Genomic DNA, 24,472 nt, shown 5'->3' with positions numbered 1-24,472 from the left:
GAGATGAAGAGCACAGATCTGAAGCTATATCGTGTAGGTGTTTATATGTAAATCTGCATGCTCATTGGAACTGTCAGTTGTTGGTAAAATCATTACAGAAATCGTATCTGCATTAATTTTCTGTAGTGTGTACCCTGCTTTAGAGATATGCAACTGAAAGATTTGAATGCATTCCCTGATATGTGTCTGAGGAGGCATATCTTTTGCAGGTACTAGAGGCCTCCTATAAAGAAATGTGGTGATAATGATGGTGACACCAGCAGCACCATTGGACGTTTTGGTGATTTGTGTAAACTTTTGTGCATTTTAGTAATAATATAAAGAGTTGGTATAATTTGACAGGCAATAGATAAAATACGAGCTGTCTTTGATTATATCTATCTTGACTTTTAAGCTTCTTTATGTACTTCATTAACGTCTTCTTTGACAGGTGTTTTCTGATTATTATCCAATTCGTTATAGTTTGTGACATTACTAAATTGTTTAAAAACTTCATTTTCATAAACTTTAATATTCTGAACACACTATTTAACCCCCTTCATCTGCTTTTTGTCATGATGTTTGGTATGAATGGAAAAGATAGCCCATCTTTTTCTACTTTTACAATTATCCTGTTTATGTTCCTTTTTTTCAGTTATTTGGTTTTACAATCTTGAAATTATTTAATCCCTATACAAGTAAAAGTATCAATTGCATGGATATTTTTTAGTAGACATAGATCACTCTTGGGTTATATTTGATATCATCTTTAAAAGGCAGTGGATGAATAATTTGAGATTTAGGAAAATAGTAAATGTAAAAAGATTGATTCTAACCACCAATAAATCTTAACCCCTTCACCAATAAAATAATCTGACTCTTAGATACATAATAATCTGTAAATATTTTGTTGGTATAAACCTCTATTAGAATCAACTGTATTGGAAACGTTCCTCTTTTCTATAATTCTGGTAGTCCACATTTTATTTATTTACCTTTTCTACATATATTATTTTGTATATATTATTTTATATGTCACACTTAAGTCAACGAAAAAGTTTAATTTTAGATAAAAAGTTTATTTTTGGTTAAGATATTAGCAATAACACAAGTTGTCAATTATGTTGATTTTTTTTGAAGACTGCGTAGAAATAAAAAACAATTCCTTCTCTATTCTCTATGACTTTTTTAAATTCAAAATACCTTGTTCAATAGTTCATTATTCCAAATATATTAATAATCTTCTAAAATCATCCTTAAAATTTCAAAATCAGACATATAATATATCCGGGTCATAATGGCCTACTTCAACGTCCGTGTAACAACTTTCCACCACAATGATGCCGGGTTAATGAATTAAATAGGAATAACTGCTTGTCTAAACAAGAGCCGCACATTTAACAAACAAAAACTACAATCCTGTGCTCTACCACAAATATGGAATGAAATGAAAATTCAAATGAAAACTGAGGTGCAAGAGAGATATGACCCCATGTTGTAAACAAAAGAATATTGGACGAGATTCAATCACCAAATATATTGTTAATGCTATTAGAACTACTTCAAAATTGCAATACATGTTAAGCTGCCCATATCACTCCAAAGTCTTCCCCTTTTGGCCAGTCCTGCAGTAAATATAAACATGAATTCAATCTGAATTTTATCATAACCGCTGCTATGTTTTTTAACTGGGAGCCGCCTGAGTTGGAGCTAAAGCAGAGCGATCTTATTTGGGCTCTGCGGCAATCTAGAACAGAGAGGATTTTTTATATGCTCTGGAGTGAAACGGAACTACACTTGAGAGCTCTTATTGGCTCTGTAGCCAGCTATGGAACCAGTGCGGATCCAGAGATGACAAATCTGGAGCACTGCCAGCGCTACATGGTAAATCAGAAAGTGGTGTTTCAAGGTTGTTTTTCTGTGAGGATTTTTATTTAAATGATTTTTGATCAACAATTAAACATTGAGCATTATGTCTTTTTTCAACTCTGAAATATTTTCTACTGCATGATTTATATAATTGTCGTTTTGTTGTTTTTAAATGAAGCCTGAATAATTCCCCAAACTCCCGACCCCTTCCCCATAGTGCATAGCATAACATGACAGTGCCGTAACAGGTGAAATAGAAACAAAGTATAATGTTATAAAATCTAAAATTCTCCCAAAAAAACAATAAAACACATGACATGTTGCACATAAGTTTATTAATATGATTAGGTAAACACATTAAAATTTGCATAATATTAATTAGTGAATTTAGGTAGTCAATCAATAGAGGGAAATTATACATTTTTCTCTTCACTGCCCTTAATAAAATATTTATATATACATTGCTAGTCTCTTTGTATTGAAAACAAATTATAATTTACAGTCCCATATAAAGTTTTCGTTACTTAAATCCAGTACTTAATAGAATGTCTCATCAGAACATGTTCATAGATAGAAATCCGAGTAGTGTGCTGGAGAGCACAGCCCAAGATAAAGCTGTAGAGAGATATGAGAGGCAATATGATACACAGATATAATTCACAAGTGATGTAATAATTAAAAAAACTTAAAATTTTGTTGTTGCATTTTACAGTCTGTCAGAATGTGCTAAATTTACAAATAGACTTTATATGTGTTAACTTTTAATAATATTCTACAGAACCCTGGTTCTTCTACAACCTTATGTCCTCCATTTTCCCCACCTGCTGCTGCTGACATTGAGTAATATATGTTACTATTCCAAATACTAACCAACAAAGTCACTTCTTCCTCTGTATTATGGACAGAAGGGAGAAGAAATCTTGTCAAGTGAGGTGAATGACATTGATTATCTTTTTAAAATGGCACCTGTCAAGGGGTGGGATGTATTAGGCAGCAAGTGAACAATCAGTTCTTGAAGTTGATGTGTTGAAAGTAGGAAAAATTGGTAAGCGTAAGGATCTGAGCGATTTTGATAAGGGCCAAATTGTGACGGCTAGACGACTGGGTCAGAGCATCTCTAAAACGGCAGGTCCTGTGGGTTGTTCCCAGTATACAGTGGTTAGTACCTACCAAAATGGTCCAAGGAAGGACAACTGGTCAACAGGGTAATGGGTGCCCAAGGCTCATAATGTTATTGTCTCTTAATGACATTAAGTAATAACTATTCACAATGTTTTATAGAAGGTTAGACTAGTGTTACATCTATGAGTGTTTGAGTTTGAAAGGAGTTCAGCAAATTGTGTACAAGCTGCCTTACTGTTTCCCTTGCTTCACACCCCAATTTACAGCTTGCTATAGTATAGTCATGTGGTTGATGTGGAAGTTAGAAGTGGCGGTATGGAAAATGTAAGTGAATGGAATTTGATAGTTTTATCAGGAAGTAAGTAGGAGAAGTGGGGGTATGGCATACAACGTATATCAGTCAACTTTGTCAACTGGTATAGTTCAAATAGCATGCTTAATACTAATTGCTCTCTGTGAAAGTACATAAAGCACATTCCCAAAATGCCTGTCTTGGGTATAAATTGTTATACAAACTGTAAAGAAATCATACCTTAGTAAGTCTGACTTTTCACAGATTCCTTGGGGCAGATTTAATTAGCCGCGATGTTCCTTGGAGCATAGCAGCTGCACATTTAAACTGTTTTTACACGAAAAAGTAACTAAAAAAAAATTGCTGTGTTGTATATGCAGTGATTTTTTTTTTTTACAATTGACTCTGCCCCCTTGAGCACAATTTATGTATTAAAGTAACTCTGGATAAATCCCTGCCTATGGAATTGATCATTTTTTGTTTTTATACATTCTTTTGACAGCGATATACAGTATTTCCATTTTTATTGCAATTAGATTGGAGACTAGTGTCAAGTTATTATGAGGACTAAGGTATTTACTTATTTTTGCCAATGTGCTGAATGTCAGTCATTGCATGGTTAAATGTTTGTTTTCTACACCAGACAGTTTTATTATGTAGCAATTCATTATCTATAACATGACTTTCTACACAATTCTTACCTGTGCTTGTCCCAGAATTGCTGTAACTGCTAAAATCATCTGAAAGGTAGGAAACATATGATTATAGCAGAAAATTGTGTTAAAAAACCCCATAGAAAATGGAGATAGAGATGAACAAAAAAATGGGTTAAAAGTTGAAACTTCTATAACTAATTTCTCTAAACTGAGAGATCTGCAAACAGGGTTATAATAATAATAATAATAATAATAATAATAATAATAATAGTATTTGGAAAAGATCATTGTCCCTTATTCTACTGAAAAGATGATTCTCAAAAGTAACCTATTAAGCCTTTTAATTTACAGAGTGAACATTTTATGGTATTAAGACCTGACTTATTAGAAAGGAAATACCTTGCAATGGCACATTTATCATCACCTCCTGGGTGGTTGTAGAAGAACGGGAAAGATCACACTGTAAATAAATGCATAAAAAGAAGCGAAGTGTGAGAACTCAAAAGTCATCTCCATTACTGTAATTTCATTTGCTTTTTATGTTTTTTCCTATGAAGCATTTCCTAAAACAATTTGAGAAACAACTTACTGAGGAAGCCACATAAATGGTAAAACGTGTTTGGCACAACACCTCCAATGGTAAATGTATGAAACTGCGAGTTTCTGGCGGGTTTGAAAAGTGAAGATGTTGCCCGTAGCAACCAAATTCTAGTTATTTTACAAAATGATAGCTTTGAATCTGATTGGTTGCTAAAGATATCTCCACTTTTAAAACCCGCCGGAAACTCACAGCTTAATACATTTTCCCCTTGTACTTCTAACGGGGGTATTCAATTGACGGCGTGATCGCCGAAAAATGAGCCCTCTAAAAATAATACCGTTAATACGGTAATATTGCGCGTAAAAACCGTTCATACGGTAATTTACTCGCTGAACTTCAGCTCGCGGCTCAGGGAGCTGCGAGCTGAAATTCAGCGAGTAATTACCGTATTAACGGTAATATTTTTAGAGCGCTCGTTTTTCGGCGGTCACGCCGTACAATTGAATACCCCCCTAAGAGTTTGATCTAATGTTTATTCCATATTAACTATAATAACTATAATTCACTTGATATATTAACTTGCCTATCTATCGCTTATATTATTTATTATTAGTTATTACTATTTGGGGCATATTCAATTGTTCTTTTTCCGCACCGCGGAAAAAGTAGTACAGTTAATACGGTAATATGTAGCTGGATTTCAGCTCGCAGGTCAGGGAGCTGCGCGCTGAAATACAGCGAGTAAATTACCGTATTAACTGTTTTTCCACACACGATTACCGTAATAACGGTAATCATGCACGGACCGCGAGATTTTCGGCGTTTCCGCCGACAATTGAATATGCCCCGATGTGTCTTACTTTATATTGTGGTTACCTATTTTTACATTAGATTATACCAGTGGTTCCCAAACTTTTGCAGTTCACGGCACCCTTAGAGTCTCCATAATTTTTTCAAGGCACCCATCCAAAATAATTATCGAGCAGTCCCATTTTATAAGTAGTCAAAAAAACGTAATAAGTATTTAGGTCAGGACAGAGATACTTATTTAGTTGTATGCAAAAATAATTCATATAAATCCAAGGGAAAAGAATATTTTTATATATATTTTTTTCAATTATATCTCTGTCAAAGAATAATTTACAGCTAACACACACTGTGCCCCTCTGCATCCGCACACTCTGTGCCCCTCTGCATCCGCACACTCTGTGCCCCCTCTGCATCCGCACACTCTGTGCCCCCTCTGCATCCGCACACTCTGTGCCCCCTTTGCATCTGCACACTCTGTGCCCCCTTTGCATCCGCACACTCTGTGCCCCTCTGCATCCGCACACTCTGTGCCTCTCTGCATCCGCTCACTCTGTGCCCCTCTGCATCTTTTCTGCCCCCTCTGCATCCGCACTGTGCCCACTCGCTCTGCCCCCTCTGTATCCCGCCGTGGACAGGAAGAAAAACAAACAAAAAAAAAGAAAAACTTACCAATCCGGCAGCGCCCGGAACCCAGCATCCTCTCTCCTGCCGCTTCTCACTGAATATGTTGGGCGTGATGACGTCACGCCTGGCATTCAGTGAGAAGCTCAGAGGGTGGATGTTGCTGGGTCCCGGGCGCTGCCGGATTGGTAAGTTTTTTTTGTTTTTTTTTTTCTTCTTCTTCCTGGCCACGGCATCCCTGTGACAGCGCCGGCACTCCCGGGAGCCGCGACGCACAGTTTGGGAACCTAGGGATTATACTTTTCATACCTTTTAAATGCCCTCTTACTCTTTCACACTTCTACCCATCACAACCCCCCTTCTGTTCTCCTCATCCCACTTTCTAAACTCTCCCCACTCCTCTACATCCCTACCAAACCCTTTCGCTCAACCTACCACATGTCTCTATCCCTCTCCAATCTTCCATCCCTCCACTTAACCAGTCACTTATAATTTACCTCAATTCACATGATTTCATTTTTTTCCCCTTTGATATACCAGTGGTCCTAATCTTAAAAGTCATCAATTACGTTACTGTATGTTTATCCCATAGCTCTTCATACCTGGAAAGCCTACTTCCACTCAGCCCACTCATCCACTTTCCACAGACCACCATATATTGCCCTATCCTCCATCTACGAACCCCAGCTCCTGTACAACACCACCAAGCCAACCTCCTATAAGTCACGCTCCATGTCTATAGACAAATAAGTTTACCTTTGTTTCTAGGTAACTTGGCGCATGGACACAGTCTTACAATAGCAAAGGGCGATAGTGCACTCAACTGTACATTTCCTGAAATATGTAGGTTTTTTTTTACCTATACACAATAGTATAACAAAGATTCTAAAGCAATTCCACAGTATTTTGTTTGGTTTAGTATGTTTGATAAGGAAAAAAAAAAGCAACTGAGTACTTCCCTTTTCCTTTTTTAGGCCTATTACAGTAAATTACATGTTTAATCTCTTTTACATTGATTTTAGGTCCTACTTATTGAAATTCCATGTATTAACTGCAGTGAGGGACTTCATTATATCACATTTATATCACATTTAAGTAAAATCTGAAATTCTTCCAATTTAATCATAAAGTACAGCTTTTAAAAGCAATTTGAGTTGTATTTATCCATCTTACCCTAATTATACCATGCAAAGCAACTTAGCAAATGATTTTATAGATGACTATCTGCTATAGCCTGAGATCGCAGGTGGTTCTTTTAGACTAGGAGCTTGTCTAGCATTTGGTCAATTGATGAAAATGTGCTGAAGCACATTACTTGGCCCCTAGCCCTCTCCACTCACACATTCTAAGTGAGTGTGCAATGCTAAACATAAGCTTACAGTATCAGTCACCCTGTTGTGCCAGTTTTATAAAAGAACTCTGCTTCATCTGTATGTTCAGGTTCATAATGTGAATGACAGATATTATCTGTACAGCGCTATATTACTAAATGAGGATTATGATGATACTGTGTCATCAGGAATCAATGTAAGTTTGACACTTGTTTTAAGATGCTTCAAGTCACATTTAATAATGTGGAGCACTAAGAGGTTATGTTATTGATAATACAGTATTCTTGATAAATATTTCTCATTTACCTTAGTACAGTTTGTTTTTTTGTCACACAATTGCACGTTACAAAATATGTACACATTAGACTGTCCTTGAAACTGGAATGAACTAATTCTGATTCTGGCGTCTAGGGATATTCCATTTTCCTCCACAGTTGTAGAAACTCCATCATCCGCTGCACAACTGTGAATAAAAACAGGTGTTTATGTTATTTACACTAAATGTAAATGATATTGATTATTTATTTAGTATTAATTTGGTAAGTTAACCGTCATAGATTAAGCAAGCAGTAAGACATCAACAGCCACATAAAATATATGATTGCCAAACTACTATAAGTAAATCTCAAATCTCAGTAGATATTTCTGGCTTTGTATATATTCGAAAAGTAGTCTGTGGGGAAGGGCAGCTAACAGTGACATCACATTGTGGGCCTGATTCCTCAAACGACAAACTGCGATTTTGTGTGTATAAAAGGCACAATTACTCATGCCCAGAACCAGACCATACGCCATAGAATGAAGCAAAGTCTAATTAATCTCAGAGCGCAAAGGATACTTGCTACAGCCTACAATTTCAGGGCGGGGAGAGGCGCATTTGCCCATTGTCGGTGTACAGTAAGGGCATGTCATCATCATCACCATTTATTTATATAGCGCCACTAATTTCACAGCGCTGTACAGAGAACTCACTCACATCAGTCCCTACCCCACTGGGGCTTACAATCTAAATTCCCTAACACACATGGGTCAATTTGTTAGCAGCCAATTAACCTACCAGTATGTTTTTATGGAGTGTGGGAGGAAACCTGAGCACCCGTATGAAACTCACGCAAACACGGGGAGAACATACAAACTCCTTACAGATAAGGCTATGGTCGGAATTGAACTCAAGACCCCAGTGCTGTAAGGCAGAAGTGCTAACCACTAAGCCACCGTGCTGCCCATATCTCAAACTCACACAGCAACACCCCATTCAACCTCTGGGCATCTCAAAGGTTCTTATATTTTATCCATATCTTTTGATACAGCTACGGGTCTAGTCTAAATGCTGATTACCGGTTGTGTATGTATGCTATGGTATGTGTTTGCAATCAGGAGCATCTGTAAAAATTTATTTTAAGTACAGTAGACATTAATTACATCATAATAAATGTATTTTGTAAAATTTTGTCATTAATGACTATCTTATTAATATGGAACATTAATTGTATAGTTTTTTCAATTTCTGTGTGTTTTTTTTATATTGTTCCTATGTATTGGAAGTACACTGCAGTGTCTGGTCAAGTAAAGCAGAGCAGACCTTCACCTATAACCATCACCACAAGTATCTTTACATCCGCTTGTTGAATTTGGACGTACGTATACTCGATTCATGTCTATATATTTAAAAGCGCACATTATATTCAGTATGTGAGCCTTAATAAATCAGGTCCACTATGTGCACTCCTATCAATCACTATCACTATGTCTCATCTTCATCACTAAGTCGCCTAGATGCATCACCTGGTTTTTGAATCATGTACATACTTAACTGCTGCAGTGAAGGTCAGACAAAATGAAATTTAGAAGTGGCAAGGTGAGGGCCAAAGAGTGCCAAGACTGCATAGCAGTGTGTGACACAGAGCAACCACATTAAACAATATTACTCGACGGGAGGTCAGGCATTTCTGTATCTTCCAAATTAAAGCATATAGGTACGATGTTATATGTTTTGTTTTAATATACACATATACATTATAGCATTATGTATATATGTATGTTTGGGCCTAACATTTACTGAAAGACACTTGTTTCTCAGTAAAATTATCTTTATGCTTAGGGCTATGAGTTATTACTGATCATCGAAAATATGTTTGACTATGTTTGCTTTCTTTGTTCAATAATGTCTTCTAGAGGTTAGTTTAATCGTGCACTGTTACACAACTGAATTAACATTACCTATCGCCTGCATTGATGTAATAGCAGTTTGTTCACTTACCCTCCAGTCACAAGAGAAACAATAGGAGAGCTACGATCGCTATTGGGTGAAGCAATGCACTGCTGAACTCTCAATGCAAACAAATCTCCATCTGCATATTTAACAGTCAATCCCAGGAAGATGTCTTGGCTCACTAATACAGTATCTGTCTCTTGAATTGGATTTACGAAGTCTCTATCAAAATATGCAGCCATGGTAAGGGGATATAAGCCTGTACCATTAATACCTGGAATGTAGATGGTTCTGTAAAATAAAAATTGGTGTCACAGAGGTAAACTAAAGCTAGTGAAGCAGTTAAGCAACTTTCATATTCGACTGACAGCTGATTCTCAAATTCAGCCATGAAATTTGTGAATTCTCAAATCAGTTTATCAATGTGCTGGTCTATTAGGAACATTTTAAAGGAAAAAAAATACAGGTAACCCAGTGATCCAACATATGGTGACCTGTTATGGGACTGGCCCAGGGGGCCCCAAAACACTAGGCGACTCTTTGCACTTGCACTGTGCTTGGAAGCACAAAAACTTCAGGCTTACATACAAAAAAGCGGTGCCTATTAGTGCTCATGTAAATGTTTCATGCTTTTGCCAATGAATAAGCTTAACTATTCACAGTGATAAGGAGCACTGCTTTTGAGTTTTAGCGGGTTCTGACAGGTATATGGTGTTACTCAGATCGGGGGGGGGGGGGGGGGGGAAGACTGAGAAGGAATCAGACCTGTGACCGGAGTGTGAAGAGAGGTTTTGATGGGATATGTGCAGTAAGGAAAGTCCAGCAAATATTAGGTGAGAGACATAGTAAAGTATAGCAGCAGAACAATAGGGGGAGTTTGGAGAGTTTTATATAGTATACATGCAGAGACAGACAAAATCCTCTTAAAGAGGGCTGAGGAATGATACACAAGCATTAGCATAAAAGGGAAAGGAAGGAGGACAACAATTAGCATTGTCTTGAAGGGGAGATGGGCATTAGGAGACAAACTGCTGGGAATAGCTGAAGGATGGCTGTGACGGTGTGAAAATATTATTCAGCTAGGAACAAATGTTAAGACCTGCAACAGGTGAGAAGATTATGAATAGGTACATATGTTTGGCTGAGCATTTTTAAAAAAGTGAAGTTTTCACTGTTAATTCTATTTGCTGTTTACCACACCTAAAATTAGATACTTCATTTTGCCTATCTAAAAAGTGATGAAAGTCTATTCTACATAATTGAATTAACGAAAATCCTTAGCAGTGGTGGAAAAAAAAAACCAGTATAAACACAAAAGACCAGTTTCTAAAAAAAAATATTGGCTGAATATATAGAAAAATATTTTATTACATTAACAAGAAAAAAATAACCACAATATATATTGATTACATTTTTTAAAAAAAATAAAAAATGTAAAGTATACATTGCTCCCTAAACGAAAAATATTTTCCATTCTACATTGACCAGGCTTCATTTACTTCCATGGCAATTCTTCGCCCACTGAATTTAGTGATAGCAGTTTCCACATAGAAAATAATGGATAATAGTTGGCCTGGGTAGGCAAAGATTTTTGAAAATGCTTTTTTTATTTAGAGTAGCTGAAATGGCAGTAATACTATTTTCATAACAAAAAGTCTTCTTAAATATTACTTTAATCCTTTGTACATAGGGCCACTAGTATTTAGCGGTTCTTCAAAATTTTTAAAGACGCATAATAAGAAATGACTTACTCTGAAATAATATGTAGGGAGCTATTCAGGCCAATCGTCATAGACATGTTATAGCCACAGGCAAAACTGAAGTTTATTGGCTTCACTGTAATAAGATCTTCTTTCAGAATACCAATGTAGAGACTATTAGTAATATAGATCTTGGATGAATCATTCTGAGGAAAAATGGATAAAGACACTAAGGAACAAACATTGCATTATTTGCTTAAACAATGTCAATATGTAATTAGAAATGGTATTTAGATTTATTTTATGTTATGACTGACTCACTGTGCCAAACATGTAACATTTAAAGTGAGGCCACAAACTGTATAGCAATGAGTCAGTAACTGGCTGGATAGCTGAGTTTAATAAGCTGCATATGGCTTATATATATGGTGTGCCACATTTTTTAGCTTTACATGTACAGTATGATAAAAAGTAAACATTTGTAGTACAGGGGAAATGGATATAATGGCATTGTGGCTGCATAGAAATAAGATATAATACTATACCTAGTGTACAACATGATACAGAGTATATGCAACATTTAGTGCACAGCATGGTAATAAATAAAACATTGTACATAGAAAACTAATATAGAGCTTAACAGCCACATTTCCAACACATGCAGTCCCATGTCCATCATGAACAACCCTGTATCCAGCATAGTAGTTCTATTCCAACCTCAGTCCTATGCCCACCATGCATATCCCAGTGTCCAGCATAACATCCTCATGCCTACCATAGTGATTGTATAAAATCAGACACTTGCAACTTCCTAGTCAGAATTCTAAATACAGGAATGGATGTGAGTATAAGAGCTATTGCAACTTTTGTATTATTTTGGTTTAATATTTTTTTTTAGTTCATGATAATTCCCCTTTAATGTATTCTGTGTGGATTGGAATATATCCCTCACTTGAAAATATTTGATTATACTATTGATAGAGGTCATTAACAAGTTTGCAAGATCTTCATAGTAAGTACCTTCAGCCAATAGTATAAAATACTGACCTGATATTACTCCACAGTAAACCATTTAGGGGTACCCCATAAGGTTAAAAATTCAATTATTGTCAGAATGGTTGGTTTAATATCAGTGTATATTGCAGTATTTGAAACACATTCATGGCTATATCAATTCAACCTACATTTTTTAACAAATTACTCAATTAATGGATTTTTTTATTACAATTACCATTTATAGTGGAGTTTTTTTTTTGGGCAACTTTAAATGGTATTGTACAGTTCAGAACACAGGTGCTAATAACTATTATACTTGCTAACAGGTCTTGTGTGCATTATAATCATTAGCAATACAAATAGGGAATACCTCTAATTACCGCTAAAAGTCTCTCCGTGTGTAAAAAAAAGTAAAAAGATAACAAAAAACAAAACAAAAAATAATAAAACTGGCAAAACAATGTCAGGAAACTGTAAATGGGTGTGGTCTCTCTAATTTTGAATGGGTTAATAGATATAGAAATACTAACATACCATTATGATTCTGTTCAAAAACTAAATCCTTATAATTATAGCCACAGAGCCAGAAAAGTGATACTGTTTATTACAGCGAAAACACAGTCCAGGTGAAAAATAAAGACAAACCAGTTCAGGCTTGATAAATCAACAGACTTTCAGTTTACAGCAAAATAGCAGGTAAATAATAATGAAAGTATTGCAGGCAACTTAGCTGAAGCCAAATGACAGCAATAGCCAGGATTTCTCATAAATCATTAGTTAGAAGTGTGTCCAAGCATGAGACACACATCAGGTAGGTTTCCAGGAGATAAGGTACAGGTGAGTAGCAGGAGCTGGCTAAAAACAAGGCTATCCACAGAAATAGGAGGGGGGGGGAGCCAGTAATCCATGGACAAATAAACATTAGCAGACTCAGACACATCAATTACCAACAAGGGAAGTTTGAAGAAGCAGGTATAAATGTGAGGCCCTCAGGTGTGGGCAGTTAACTAGCTGTGCTAGTTAACTTCTGATAGTGGGAAAAGACAACACAGCAGCACCACTGGTGTTCCACAGGTACTGCAGGGTAACATAACAGAGTCCAAAATAGTCCCAGAGGCAGATCATAACATATACATAAGTTTCGTTCAAATAAAATAAGAAACTCGGGTGAGGAATAAACTCTTAGAACCTGTTAAAACAAATTAGATTTTTTTGCATCCATCCTTTTTATTGCATTAGAGATCATTATCATTCTGATTTTGGCTGTACTGGTGTTAAATATGATTTTTTTGTTAAGGCCTCATGAAGCCTTTGTTAAGCCATTTTTGTAACTCACATAGATATATAAGTTGCTAAAAGAAGTTATTAATTTTCTGCTGAAAATACAGTTTTGCAAGATGTAAGCCCACGGCATTGAGGTTAAGCTGACATAGAGAATTCCTGTGAGAACGTAGCAAGGTTTGTGTAAAACAAACATGAACAATAGGTGGACTCATTACCATCTTGTAGCGTGCAGGGAGCTGCACCCATAACCTTGGATATGGCAGACAGGAGATAAACTTCCAGCCCCCCTTGGGATAATAATAATTGGCACATTTGGCCTGAGAAGGGGGAGAAAGTTAAGCACCTCAAGAATACGTGAGATAGTTATCAATAAACAGATAATATTTCATGCATACAGAATCTTGGTCTGTGTCTATTCTCTCCAGCTGATTGAAGCGCTTCCAGATATGCTTGACACCGCAAGGCAAACTCAGAACAGAATTCTAGATCTGACACTGGTGAACCTTTTTTCACTTATTTTGTGTTCTTTTTAATGTACTTTTATTTTATGTATGGTCTGCACTTTTCCTTTAAGTTTTTAGGACTCTTTTCTCACATTTATTGTGGCACCAAATGGTCTGTTGTGATTCTTGTAACACTCTATCAGGGGCGCACGGAGGATTGTCGGGGGGGGGGTTTTCTCCCCGCCGACTGAAAAAAAAAAACCACGAGAGAGAGCTGCTGCGCATGCGCAGCTCTGTTTCGCCAGCGCTGTCCTATACAGCAGCCGCGGCGCTGTCTAAGAAGCGTCTGCGGCGGTGCTGTATACAATACAGCACCGCCGCGGATGCTTCTTTGACAGCGCCGCGGCTGCTGTATAGGACAGTGGCCACTTAGTTAGCGCAGGGGGGGGGGTTTCTAGAGACTCAGAAACCCCCCCTGCGTGCGCCACTGTCTATACTGTGCAAGTTGTAAAGGTGCCAGCAAGGTAAGTCAGCAATAGTACAAGAACATACAATTCAGTTTTTCAGAAGAAACAATATGTATCTTACCGTCATGATATTCCCACACCATCCAGACGTCAGTTTCAACTCAGTATTGTATACTCTACTGTTGTTTTCAATAGTCTCATAAATAGTTGTGCACTCAGGTGACTCATTATGAAGATGCATGTCAGAAACATTGTATTTCAGGTAATTTAGGAAACATGAATTGACAGAGACTATCATTACATCACTGTAACATGTCACTGATGGTTTGAAGTCTGCAAGTGCTGAAAATAATAAAGATAACAATATAATAATATAGAACATAAAAATATTTTATTGAGCTCTTATTTAGTTCTTATACTAAACTGCAAGTGAGATATTTAAGCTGCAAAGTTATTAGCTTGTATTACTTTTTATATAATTGAACACAAGGTTATAATATTTCAAATCTTCTGCATTGTTAGCAATGATTTTTACTATTAAAAACAGAAGAGAAATGGTAAATAAGGTCTGCATAGATTAATTTATAGATGTATTGATAGCAATATTAGTGAGTGGTACATATAACAATGTAGTCAATATATGCACTATAAAACTATTATAAATATATTATAAAATCTAAAAAACGATCAAAAAAAGAGCTCTACATAGGTGCAAGTCTATCACTTTATGTTTACATATAAATCACATTTTACATCTATATAGTGCTCATCTTTACATACCATTTTAAAATATATTTTATATAATATTTGTATATGCTGTATAGTGCATATATTTTCTACATTGTTATATGTACCACCCACTAAGGTTGTTTATTTACATCTTTTTAGACCCTATTTTGCAAATTTTTTCTTTTTAGAATTCTTCATTATATATGTTCTGCTCTAGATGTGCATGATTATATCGATTTAGCTTTTTTAGCAAACAGAAACCAAGGCCAAAGCAAGGACCTTATTATTCACCGCTATTGTTTACTTTCATACTACTGGCTTTTAGTTTAAGTAACCAAAATTGTGAAAACAGTTTGGTTCATTATCATAGCAGGTCAGATGTCACTACATAACATTTAAAGATGAGCCAATGTTTAGGCATCTGCAGTGCAAGAAATTGCAGATGCAACCTTTCTTCATGGTTTAAACTATATTACTTATTCTTAGTATTGTCTTACTAAGTTGTGATACAGTGGTTGTCATTGTGTCACAGCATCTATTTGTCCTGCTTACTAAAATGGAATGTCTTTGCTCTTCATTTGTTCTCAAGTTACAGTGACCGATAACTATTTAGTGGTCTTCCTGACCTCTATAAGAGTGTGGAGTTTGGTTAGTATTAATTCACCACTCATACCCTTCAGGGTTGTTTCCCCAGCACTACATGGAGCTAATGAAATCAGTAAAAAAATTCAAATGACAAAATACATCACGCAAATGGTTTTCCAAAGTTACACGCCACATCGTATGCTAAATATAAATCTTTATGCCAGATTGCCTATGGTGTCCAGATGGTGCCTGCATCATTTTCTTATGGCAATCAGACACTGAATACCATTGAACTCTGTTTAAACAGAATAGGCATCTTTATTGATCTCTATGTTGTCTATTCTTGCTGTGGATAAATCCTGTGTTTTATGAGTAGTGCATCATCTTGCTTCCTGTTGATTATAGTAGCATATTTATTTTATTACATTTAAATTAATGTATTACATATTTAAAATGATTTACAAAACTTTTAAAGTGTTATAAGTACAGATATTTCTCCATTCAGAGAAAGTATCTTGTATAGACTAATTGTATTGTTAATGACTGCAGAATGTCGAATTTTGTATTTGGTAGTTTATTAATATTGCACTTATCATTTTGCCACCTAATAAATCCATTGCTCCCAAGTTGTCTCAATTGACCCAAAGTGCACATTATATTACCTTATCCCAATATGCCTCACAATAGTCCCAGTGTATAGAATATTGTCCCAGCATGCATGACTATAGTCTTAATGCCCACTTATTATCCCAGTATGCCCTATAATATTCTAAGGGCTAGATTTACTAAACTGCGGGTGGAGATGTTGCCTATAGCAACCAATCAGATTCTAGCTTTAATTTTGTAGAATGCACTAAATATATGATAGCTAGAATATGATTGGTTGCTATAGGCAACATCTCCACTTTTTCAAACCCGCCGTTTAGTAAATATACCCCTTAGTCTCCTCCATATTCCATAATGTGACCGAAATGATCACAGCACACAAAATCAAATCAAAATGTACTCAACATCAGTCCCAGTGTCCATTATATATCCTATAATGTCTTCTACAGTAATCTCTTTATCCCTTTTAGTACATAATGCATTTTAACAGCAGCACAATGTCTAAAAAGTTGTCATGTATTACTTGGAAGAAGTACTATATGATATTTTGTTATATGGTGAAAAGATTATTAAAAACAGGCCTCATAATGGAACTCGGTGTCAAACTTTAATATTACAGCATGACCTATGCTAGCAAATGTGTCATTGTCCAGTGTGAAGTGTAACTATGGTAAAAAAAAAAGTAAATTATATTTTTGATATGGTAATATGTATTACATAATTTAAATATTTTGTGTGTCTTCCTATGCCTTATTTTAATTTGGGTTCTGCACAACAATATCTCCTTTGGTGGAAGAGTATAGATGAGCAATAGCAGTCATTAACTTTGGAAATATAGGGATTTATTTCTACATTCCTTTCTACAGAAATGTCTAAATAAGTTACAGACCATGTTGTGAATATAGCCAATTATAGAAATAGGGTTAATACTTCACAATATGGCCTAATCTCAGAAATTACTTTAATCAAAATGGTTTCCAGGAAATCACTTTGTTTAAATAAATAAGGGGTTAAAATATTTTGATGAAGGTAACAAACATACTTCAGCCTGCTTTCTTTCATCTTACCTAAAATTGATTGCTTACTCATAGATGCCCTGTTATCGAAGAAGAAAAATCAACCTTTTTTATTTACTAGTTAAGAGGCCAAATCATCCTTAAACAAATAAAATTCCATTTAAACATTTTTGAGTTTATCCTTAAATCAGGCCTGGTCAACCCGTGGCTCTCCAAGCATTGTAATACTACAAGTCTCAGTTTGCTCTGCCAAATAGTGACAACAGGGACTGTAATGACATTGTATTCAAATACATATACTTTCATATGCAGTTGGTTCCCCTTTTGCAACGATAACAGCTTCCACTGTCAAGTTCTTCCACACCGAACTCATCAAACTATGTCTTGTATTCCTTGCTTCGTGAACTGGGGCACAGTCATGTTGGAACAGGAAAGGACTTTCCCCAAACTGTTGCCACAAAGTTGGAAGCATAGCATTGTTCACAGTTGGCAAAATGCAGTCAGGCAGGTAACGTTCTCCTGGCATTCGCCAAATCCAGACTTGTCCATCTGACTGCGAAACTTAAAAGTGTGATTCATCATTCCACAGAACATGTTACCACTGCTCCACAGTCTAGTGTTGATGTGCTTTACACCACTCCATCCAGCTTAAAGTCACTGAGCTGTTCAGAACGACCCATTTTGTATTACAAATGATTGCAAATGAAGACTGTATGGCTAATTGCTTGATTTTATGCACCTCTGGTATGGGGTCTGATTGAAACACATCAATTCAATAATTAACAGGTGTGGCCGAATACTTTTGTCCATATAACATTATATTAGATGGTAGCGCTCACCTTTCATTCTCTGGGCAAGTGTTTTTACAGATGCCCTAAACAATCTGAAAGGGGATTCATCAGACAAAATGACTTTAACCTACTCTTTAGCAATCCAATCCCTGTACCTTTTGCAGAATATTAGTCTGTCCCTGATGTTTTTCCTGGAGAGAAGTGGCTTCTTTGCTGGCCTTCTTGACACCAGGCCATTCTCTAAAAGTCTTCGCCTCACTGTGTGTGCAGATGCACTCACACCTGCCTGCTGCTATTCCTGAGCAATCTCTGCACTGGTGGTGCCCCGATCACATAGCTGAATCAACTTTAGGAGATGGTCCTGGCACTTGCTGGACGTTCTTAGGCACCCTGAAGCCTTCTTCACAACTATTGAATCTCTTCTTGAAGTTCTTGATGATCCGATAAATGTTTAATATAGGTGCAATCTTACTAGCAGCAATATCCTTGCCTGAGCAAGGGCAAAGCAATGATGACTGCACGTGTTTCCTTGCAGATAACCATGGTTAACAGAGGAAGAACAATGATTTCAAGCACCACCCTAATTTTAAAGCTTCCAGCCTGTTATTCTAACTCGATCAGCATGTCAGAGTGACCTCCAGCCTTGTCCTATTCAACACTCTCACCTGTGTTAACAAGAGAATCACTGACCTGATGTCAGCTGGTCCTTTTGTGGCAGGGATGAAATTCAGTAGAAATAGTGTTTTGGGGATAAAGGTCATTGTCATTGCAATTCTCCTGATCACTCTCCAGGACATTCTGGAGTATACATAAATTGCCATCATAAAAACTGAGGCAGCAGACTTTGTGAAAAATACTATTTGTGTCATTCTCAAAACTTTTGCCCATGACTGTTTATTGGGTCTATACCTTGCTTAGCTATGCAATTACTTGTAACTCCTGCTGTGCTGTTATATTTCATTGACTTTCTGTACTGGTAACTGCAATTATTCTTGATTTCCATACTTCCAGATATAAGATCCCTAATTTGTCAGCAACAATTAAAACTCACCTGTTCTTCAAGGCCTACCAACCATCCACTTAACCTCTCATCTCTTCTGTTTCTCCCCTGGCCCCATTTTTTATCTCCCCTTTGCTTCACTGGCTCCCTTCTGTGCCTGATTTTGTTCACCCTCCCTTAGGATGTAAGCTCGTATGAGCAGGGCCCTCTTTCCTCCTGTCTCCATACCTGTTCTTCCGCTCCGTCTCTACTGTATTTGCCTGCCCGGAGTTTCTGAAGTATTGGTATTTTATGTTTAATGTTCTGTACTGTTTTACCCTGTATGGTCTACTGTTTGTACTGTGTACAGCGCTGCGGAAACCATGTGGCGCCTTACAAATAAACGATAATAATAATAATAATAATAATAATAATAACAATGCTATTCAGGCATTAATTTTTCAAGCATTAACACAAATCTGTTTAATGTATACCTGCTGAGGTATAATTATTAGCTGTTTCCATTTTACATTTGTTCATGCCAGTATACATTGTCAGTTTTATTCCAAAGTTTCATAGCAATATCCCTGATTGAGTTCCTAATAGAATTGGATACAGTTATGCTGATGCTTATGAGCCGGAATGCTCTATCAATATGAAGCAGGTAACAATACAAACGTAAATAACTTCATGTGAAATCACAATTGTGTTTTCTTCTACATAGAACACTTTAAACATTGATCTGGGCATCAAGATATCAGTGTATGTGGGAGGGGCGGGGTGAAATATATTGCATCATTTAATAGGGCAGATTGAGGTGCTCCTAGCTAATGAAGAAGTGTGCATACAAATGTGCATTGTTTGCAGTATGGAAATGAGCCCAAGAAGCTGTCAGAGCTATATGGTGCTCAAACTATTCAATTTAGAAAACAGTATATTAATAAACATAAATAAGATAAATAAACTGACTTTATGAGTTATAAAACAAATCTAGGACTCACTCTTGCCCATATATAAAGTCTTATTGCATATGCAGTTTCCATATTTATCACAATTTTCATCCCCAGGACATGGAGGATTGCAGATAAGTATATCTAAAAAAGAAGAAACATGAGTAGCAGTTGCAAAATCATTTACAGCCTGATTTAGAGTTGAACATAATTCCAATTGCAGACATAAAATCCTGGCTAATCCAAATTTTTCTAATTAATTTTTATACAGAAATCACAGACATTCTTTAAACATAAATGCACACTTCTCACCTGTGCAGCAATCTATTTCTCGATCATAGTAAAAATCAGGGGGACAGCAATCATTTGATTCTGATAAACACTCAGTTGTGGGGACACAGCTTGTTCGATCGTCTCCACAAAAGCATGGACCACTGTTACAGGATCCACCACAGGAGCTACACATGGGTATGAGAGTACTATCTGTAGAGAGAAGAACAAGCTGTGACAAAACATTATTTTATTTTCATGCACAATAATAAGTAGTATGAGACTGATTTTCTCACTGTTTGGCACTGGCCCTAATAAGAAAAGAATAGGGAAGGGAAGGAGAATGAATATACAGTCAAAACTGAGGTATCAGTGAATCTAAATGTTAAGCGCATCTTATTTCACCTGTTATTTTGTTAATTGAGCTCAGGATGTCATTGGACATTACTGCATTGACTTGTGTATTTAATGTGTTAAATTTGCATTAAATGCATTAAATAAATACATTTTTGTGCACAAAGTTGACAACAGTGGGTATAAAGACTTACTGTACTTGAATGCGTTCACACAAGACTTTAAATAGTTAATGTTTAATGTTTAACTATCCCAATTTATAACCAATATTCATACACTGACGGCAGATTTACTAAAGACCAATAGTTTTTACTGACATATGATTATTTAAAACAAAAATTTCCAAAATGTGGAAGTAAAGCTTCTATAGAAAAGGAGATTTAGGACTGTAAGTATTCATAAGGGGTTCATAACCACAACAATACTCTAATCATTATTTTAACACTTCTATAAGCACTAATAATGCTGATCTATTTTTGTTTTATCTATGTTTGTTTCTAGTAACCATGCCACTGTAACTAGTAAGGGCTAACACTCAAAGCTGACTTTTTATATAAATACTATATGTAATATTATGTAAAAACAACTGGTCAATCCAATGGGTATCATCTGGAATGGGAAACAACAGAACCAATGTTCTTACATGTAAGAACATAGCTACAAAACAATTCAATATGCTTATATTAAATGCAATATAAATTTATGAACACAGTAAATGAAAAACACAAAAGTTCATATGATCATATTGAGTAAAATATACTTACTGTAGCATGCAGCTTCTAAAAGAGTTAGAGAATAAAATATATTAATGAACATGCTATTGTACTAATCTTGCTATAAGTGCTTATGCTGTGTATTGTACAGTATATTTTAAATGGAATCTAACATCAGTGGTTAAATATATTACCATTTGCTTGATGGAGTTTGGAAACAAGTTTAGGTATAAGCAGACCAGTAAACATGTGGGACCTTCAACATCCAGCCTTGTTAAGATGCATTTCATGTCAGATGAGTTTGTTGAGTCAGTCATTCACATTTAATGTACCCCGCTGTACTTTGTATGTCCAAATGTCACACATGTATGTACAGGGTGATTCAAAAGTCGCAGTACACCCTTTTATTTCAAAAACTCTACAGGAATTGGGCCGATTGGCCGATTTCAAGATGGCGTCCATGTTTGGTACATACCGTAAAAGATAGACCACGTCACCCCTACCTTACTGGAGTATTCAGGTTTCCAAATTTCCTGTATAGTTTTTGAAATAAAAGGGTGTACTGTGACTTTTGAATCACCCTGTACTTTGTAGCTACACATTTACAGACCTCTTTTTATACTACTATTACAGTTTTATAGCATTTCTATCACTTTTATCTTTGTAAACCCTATAGGGAAAACAGAAACTAACATTTAAAGAGAAAAGAAAAATTATAAAAGTAACTGTAGTGCAAACAAATCATTGTGGCTAATTATTTAAAGCATATAAATCCTACAATAGTGGATATATAATTATTTGGTCTTCTTGTTTTCTTTGGTTTCACACATGACAAATTCTTCAGATATTTTGTTGGAAATAGGTCTATAATATTTCAATGCTATTATTTGTATCATTTTAACATTTAGTGACAGATAAGGTCCTTACTTTTTGTTTTGCTCTCAAGGTAAAACTGTCAAATCTTACATAGTTATTTAGTATCAAAAAGTAATCTATTAGACCACATAGGGACAACACAACAAAGCAACAGAGCGACAAATATTGAAAACATAAGTTTTTGGTTGTAAACAATTGTTTGACTGCTGAAAGGAAACCTTGCGACAACACGACAAAACGACAACGCGACAAAGCAACAAATCCTAATTTCTAAATAGAATTTTTGATATATTTACTAATAATTTTGCTAATATATAAAAACTGCTACACATTACAAATTGGACCTGCTTAATGCCAGATGACCCTGCTAGTAAAAAATTATTGTGATCGGAAAATAATGAATAAGGTCACAGAGTAATCTTGAAAGTTTGGTATATACAAATAAAACATAGCAACCTTACCAGCATGTTTCAGCAGTGCAGTCAGGACAATGATGTAGAGTAATTTCATTTTGGCTCCTTAGCACAAGTTGCTGTGTCTTAACAGTTATAGTTAGAGGTATCAACATCTTCACTTGAAAACTTCTTATATAGTGGGAAAGGGGAGAGGGTTATGTACACAGATGTAAGCAGGCAATGCAATTGGACACTGAAATTAGTAGTATTTCGCAATACCTAAAGAATTACCCTTGCTTGTACATTTCAGGTAAGTTAAAATTTAAAAGATTTAACACCTTCAGCCCCAACTCCTATGTTATACACAAAGTAAAAAGAATGTCTCTAGGGAGTCTAACTTGTCACTGTCCTCATAATTATTAAGACATATCTTAGGAATGTAGATAAATGTTTGTCACTGCAAACACATTTACCAACCCTCTTTTTTGTGAAATAGTCGCCCTTCCCTACCCCCATAGCTTACACATGTATGAAATGTGAATATTTGTAAAACTATGCCACAGTTTCTTCCTTTGTTATAAAACCAGGCCAAACATATAGAATGTAAGGTTAAACAGCAATATTTTTAATCCCAGAAAAAAAATGTGGATTGTTTTTCTTCACAATAACAAGCAAAATATTTTTAAAGTGCAATTCTTTCATCCTAGACTAAAGCATTATTTTAAATTTAGTATTATTTAAAACATTTATTTTTCATTTTTAAAATAAATTCAATCTATTTTTAGATTTTTTTCCACAATTGGTGGAACTGAACCCCCGTATCTAGGCTTTTCTTTCCACTGTGCATGTATGTGCTGGCTCATATATGTACGCATACAAAAAGATTGGCTCAGCGAAGCAGCAAGTTAATGTTTACTGCTCTGGGCTAGTATCAATGGGCTAATGAACAAAATTTAATAGGTCTGCAATAAAAATCACTTTTTGATTAAATTTATGTGTATAAGTTACTGCATAGGCCAAGTTACATATCTAGCATACATGGAGAGCCGTGGCCAAAAATATTGGCACCTTTGCACTTTTTTCAAATAACTCACAATTTACTTTTAACACAAGGTGAAATTAAGAAAAGTATTTGGCCTTCATAATGCTTTATCTGGTTATATGCATAACCATTGTTTTTTACTGAATTTAATTCTGTAAATCATTTTAAATCAGAAAATGAAAGGAAATGGCATTGACAAAATTATTGACACCTTAGACTTAATAATTAGTAACACAGACTACAATTAGCCGCTTCCTATAGCCATGGACAAGCTTCTGGCACATTCTATGGGCAGTTTGGTCCACTCCTCTGGTGCAAACTGCTACAGTTCTCACAGATTTAAAGCGTGCCCTGTCCCAACAGTTGTATTCAGATCTCTCCACACATGTTCTATGAGATTTAAATCTGAACTCATTCCTGGCCACTTCAGAACAGTGTAAAGTCTTGTTTTGAACCATCCCTTGTGGCATTTTGAAGCATTGTTGTGGACCCATAACCTTCGACAGAGGCCTAGCTTTGTAATCTTGGGTTCAAAATTGCGCTCTGAAGTGGCCTGGTAATCTCCAGATGTCATGATGCCATGCACATGTTCAAGACACCTAGTGCCAGAAGCAATGTCAAAAAATCAATCAACCTTTTCCATATTTGACTGCAATGAAGGTGTACTTTTTATTAAATCTTGACTTGATTATAAGGGGTGATAATCCCTCTACAATTTAGGAATGGGGAAGGCCACCAGGGGCCCATGTCCTGGTATTTGTGGCTTTCCCCCCTCCCTCTCGACAACCCAGTTTAGACTTGCTGCCTTGCTTTCTTCTAGAAACTTTTTGGTCATGGCCTGTC

General features: G+C 36.0%; 1 protein-coding gene across 1 annotated transcript; it reads right to left on the bottom strand.

Annotated features, from left to right (window-relative positions):
• Positions 1-2,314: 2,314 nt before the first annotated feature.
• Positions 2,315-20,445, bottom strand: LOC142139897 (pancreatic secretory granule membrane major glycoprotein GP2-like). Its single transcript, XM_075197758.1, has 9 exons — positions 20,292-20,445; positions 20,031-20,123; positions 14,445-14,665; positions 11,185-11,339; positions 9,482-9,724; positions 7,528-7,684; positions 4,318-4,378; positions 3,964-4,002; positions 2,315-2,463 (listed from the first exon to the last, which is right to left on the bottom strand). The coding sequence occupies exons 1-9, from the start codon at positions 20,443-20,445 to the stop codon at positions 2,402-2,404; spliced, it is 1,185 nt and encodes a 394-aa protein (XP_075053859.1). The 3' UTR covers positions 2,315-2,401.
• Between the last annotated feature and the right edge of the window lie 4,027 nt (positions 20,446-24,472).

This window comes from Mixophyes fleayi, chromosome 2 (assembly GCF_038048845.1).
Source record: "Mixophyes fleayi isolate aMixFle1 chromosome 2, aMixFle1.hap1, whole genome shotgun sequence".
In the NCBI taxonomy this organism is placed as follows: Eukaryota; Metazoa; Chordata; class Amphibia; order Anura; family Limnodynastidae; genus Mixophyes; species Mixophyes fleayi.
The sequence above is the reverse complement of the archived record's forward strand: the minus strand, read 5'-3'. Positions and strand labels throughout refer to the sequence as shown.

Bases quoted from the DNA above. Each gene is read 5' to 3' on its own strand.
- LOC142139897 (XM_075197758.1), bottom strand. From the start codon at position 20,445: ATGTGTAGCTCCTGTGGTGGATCCTGTAACAGTGGTCCATGCTTTTGT. The intron at 4,379-7,527 runs GTAAATGAGAAA...ATTTATTTACAG, and splicing joins AAAAAACAAACTGTACTAAG to TGTGATCTTTCCCGTTCTTC. The intron at 2,464-3,963 runs GTAAGAATTGTG...ATCTCTCTACAG, and splicing joins CAATTCTGGGACAAGCACAG to CTTTATCTTGGGCTGTGCTC.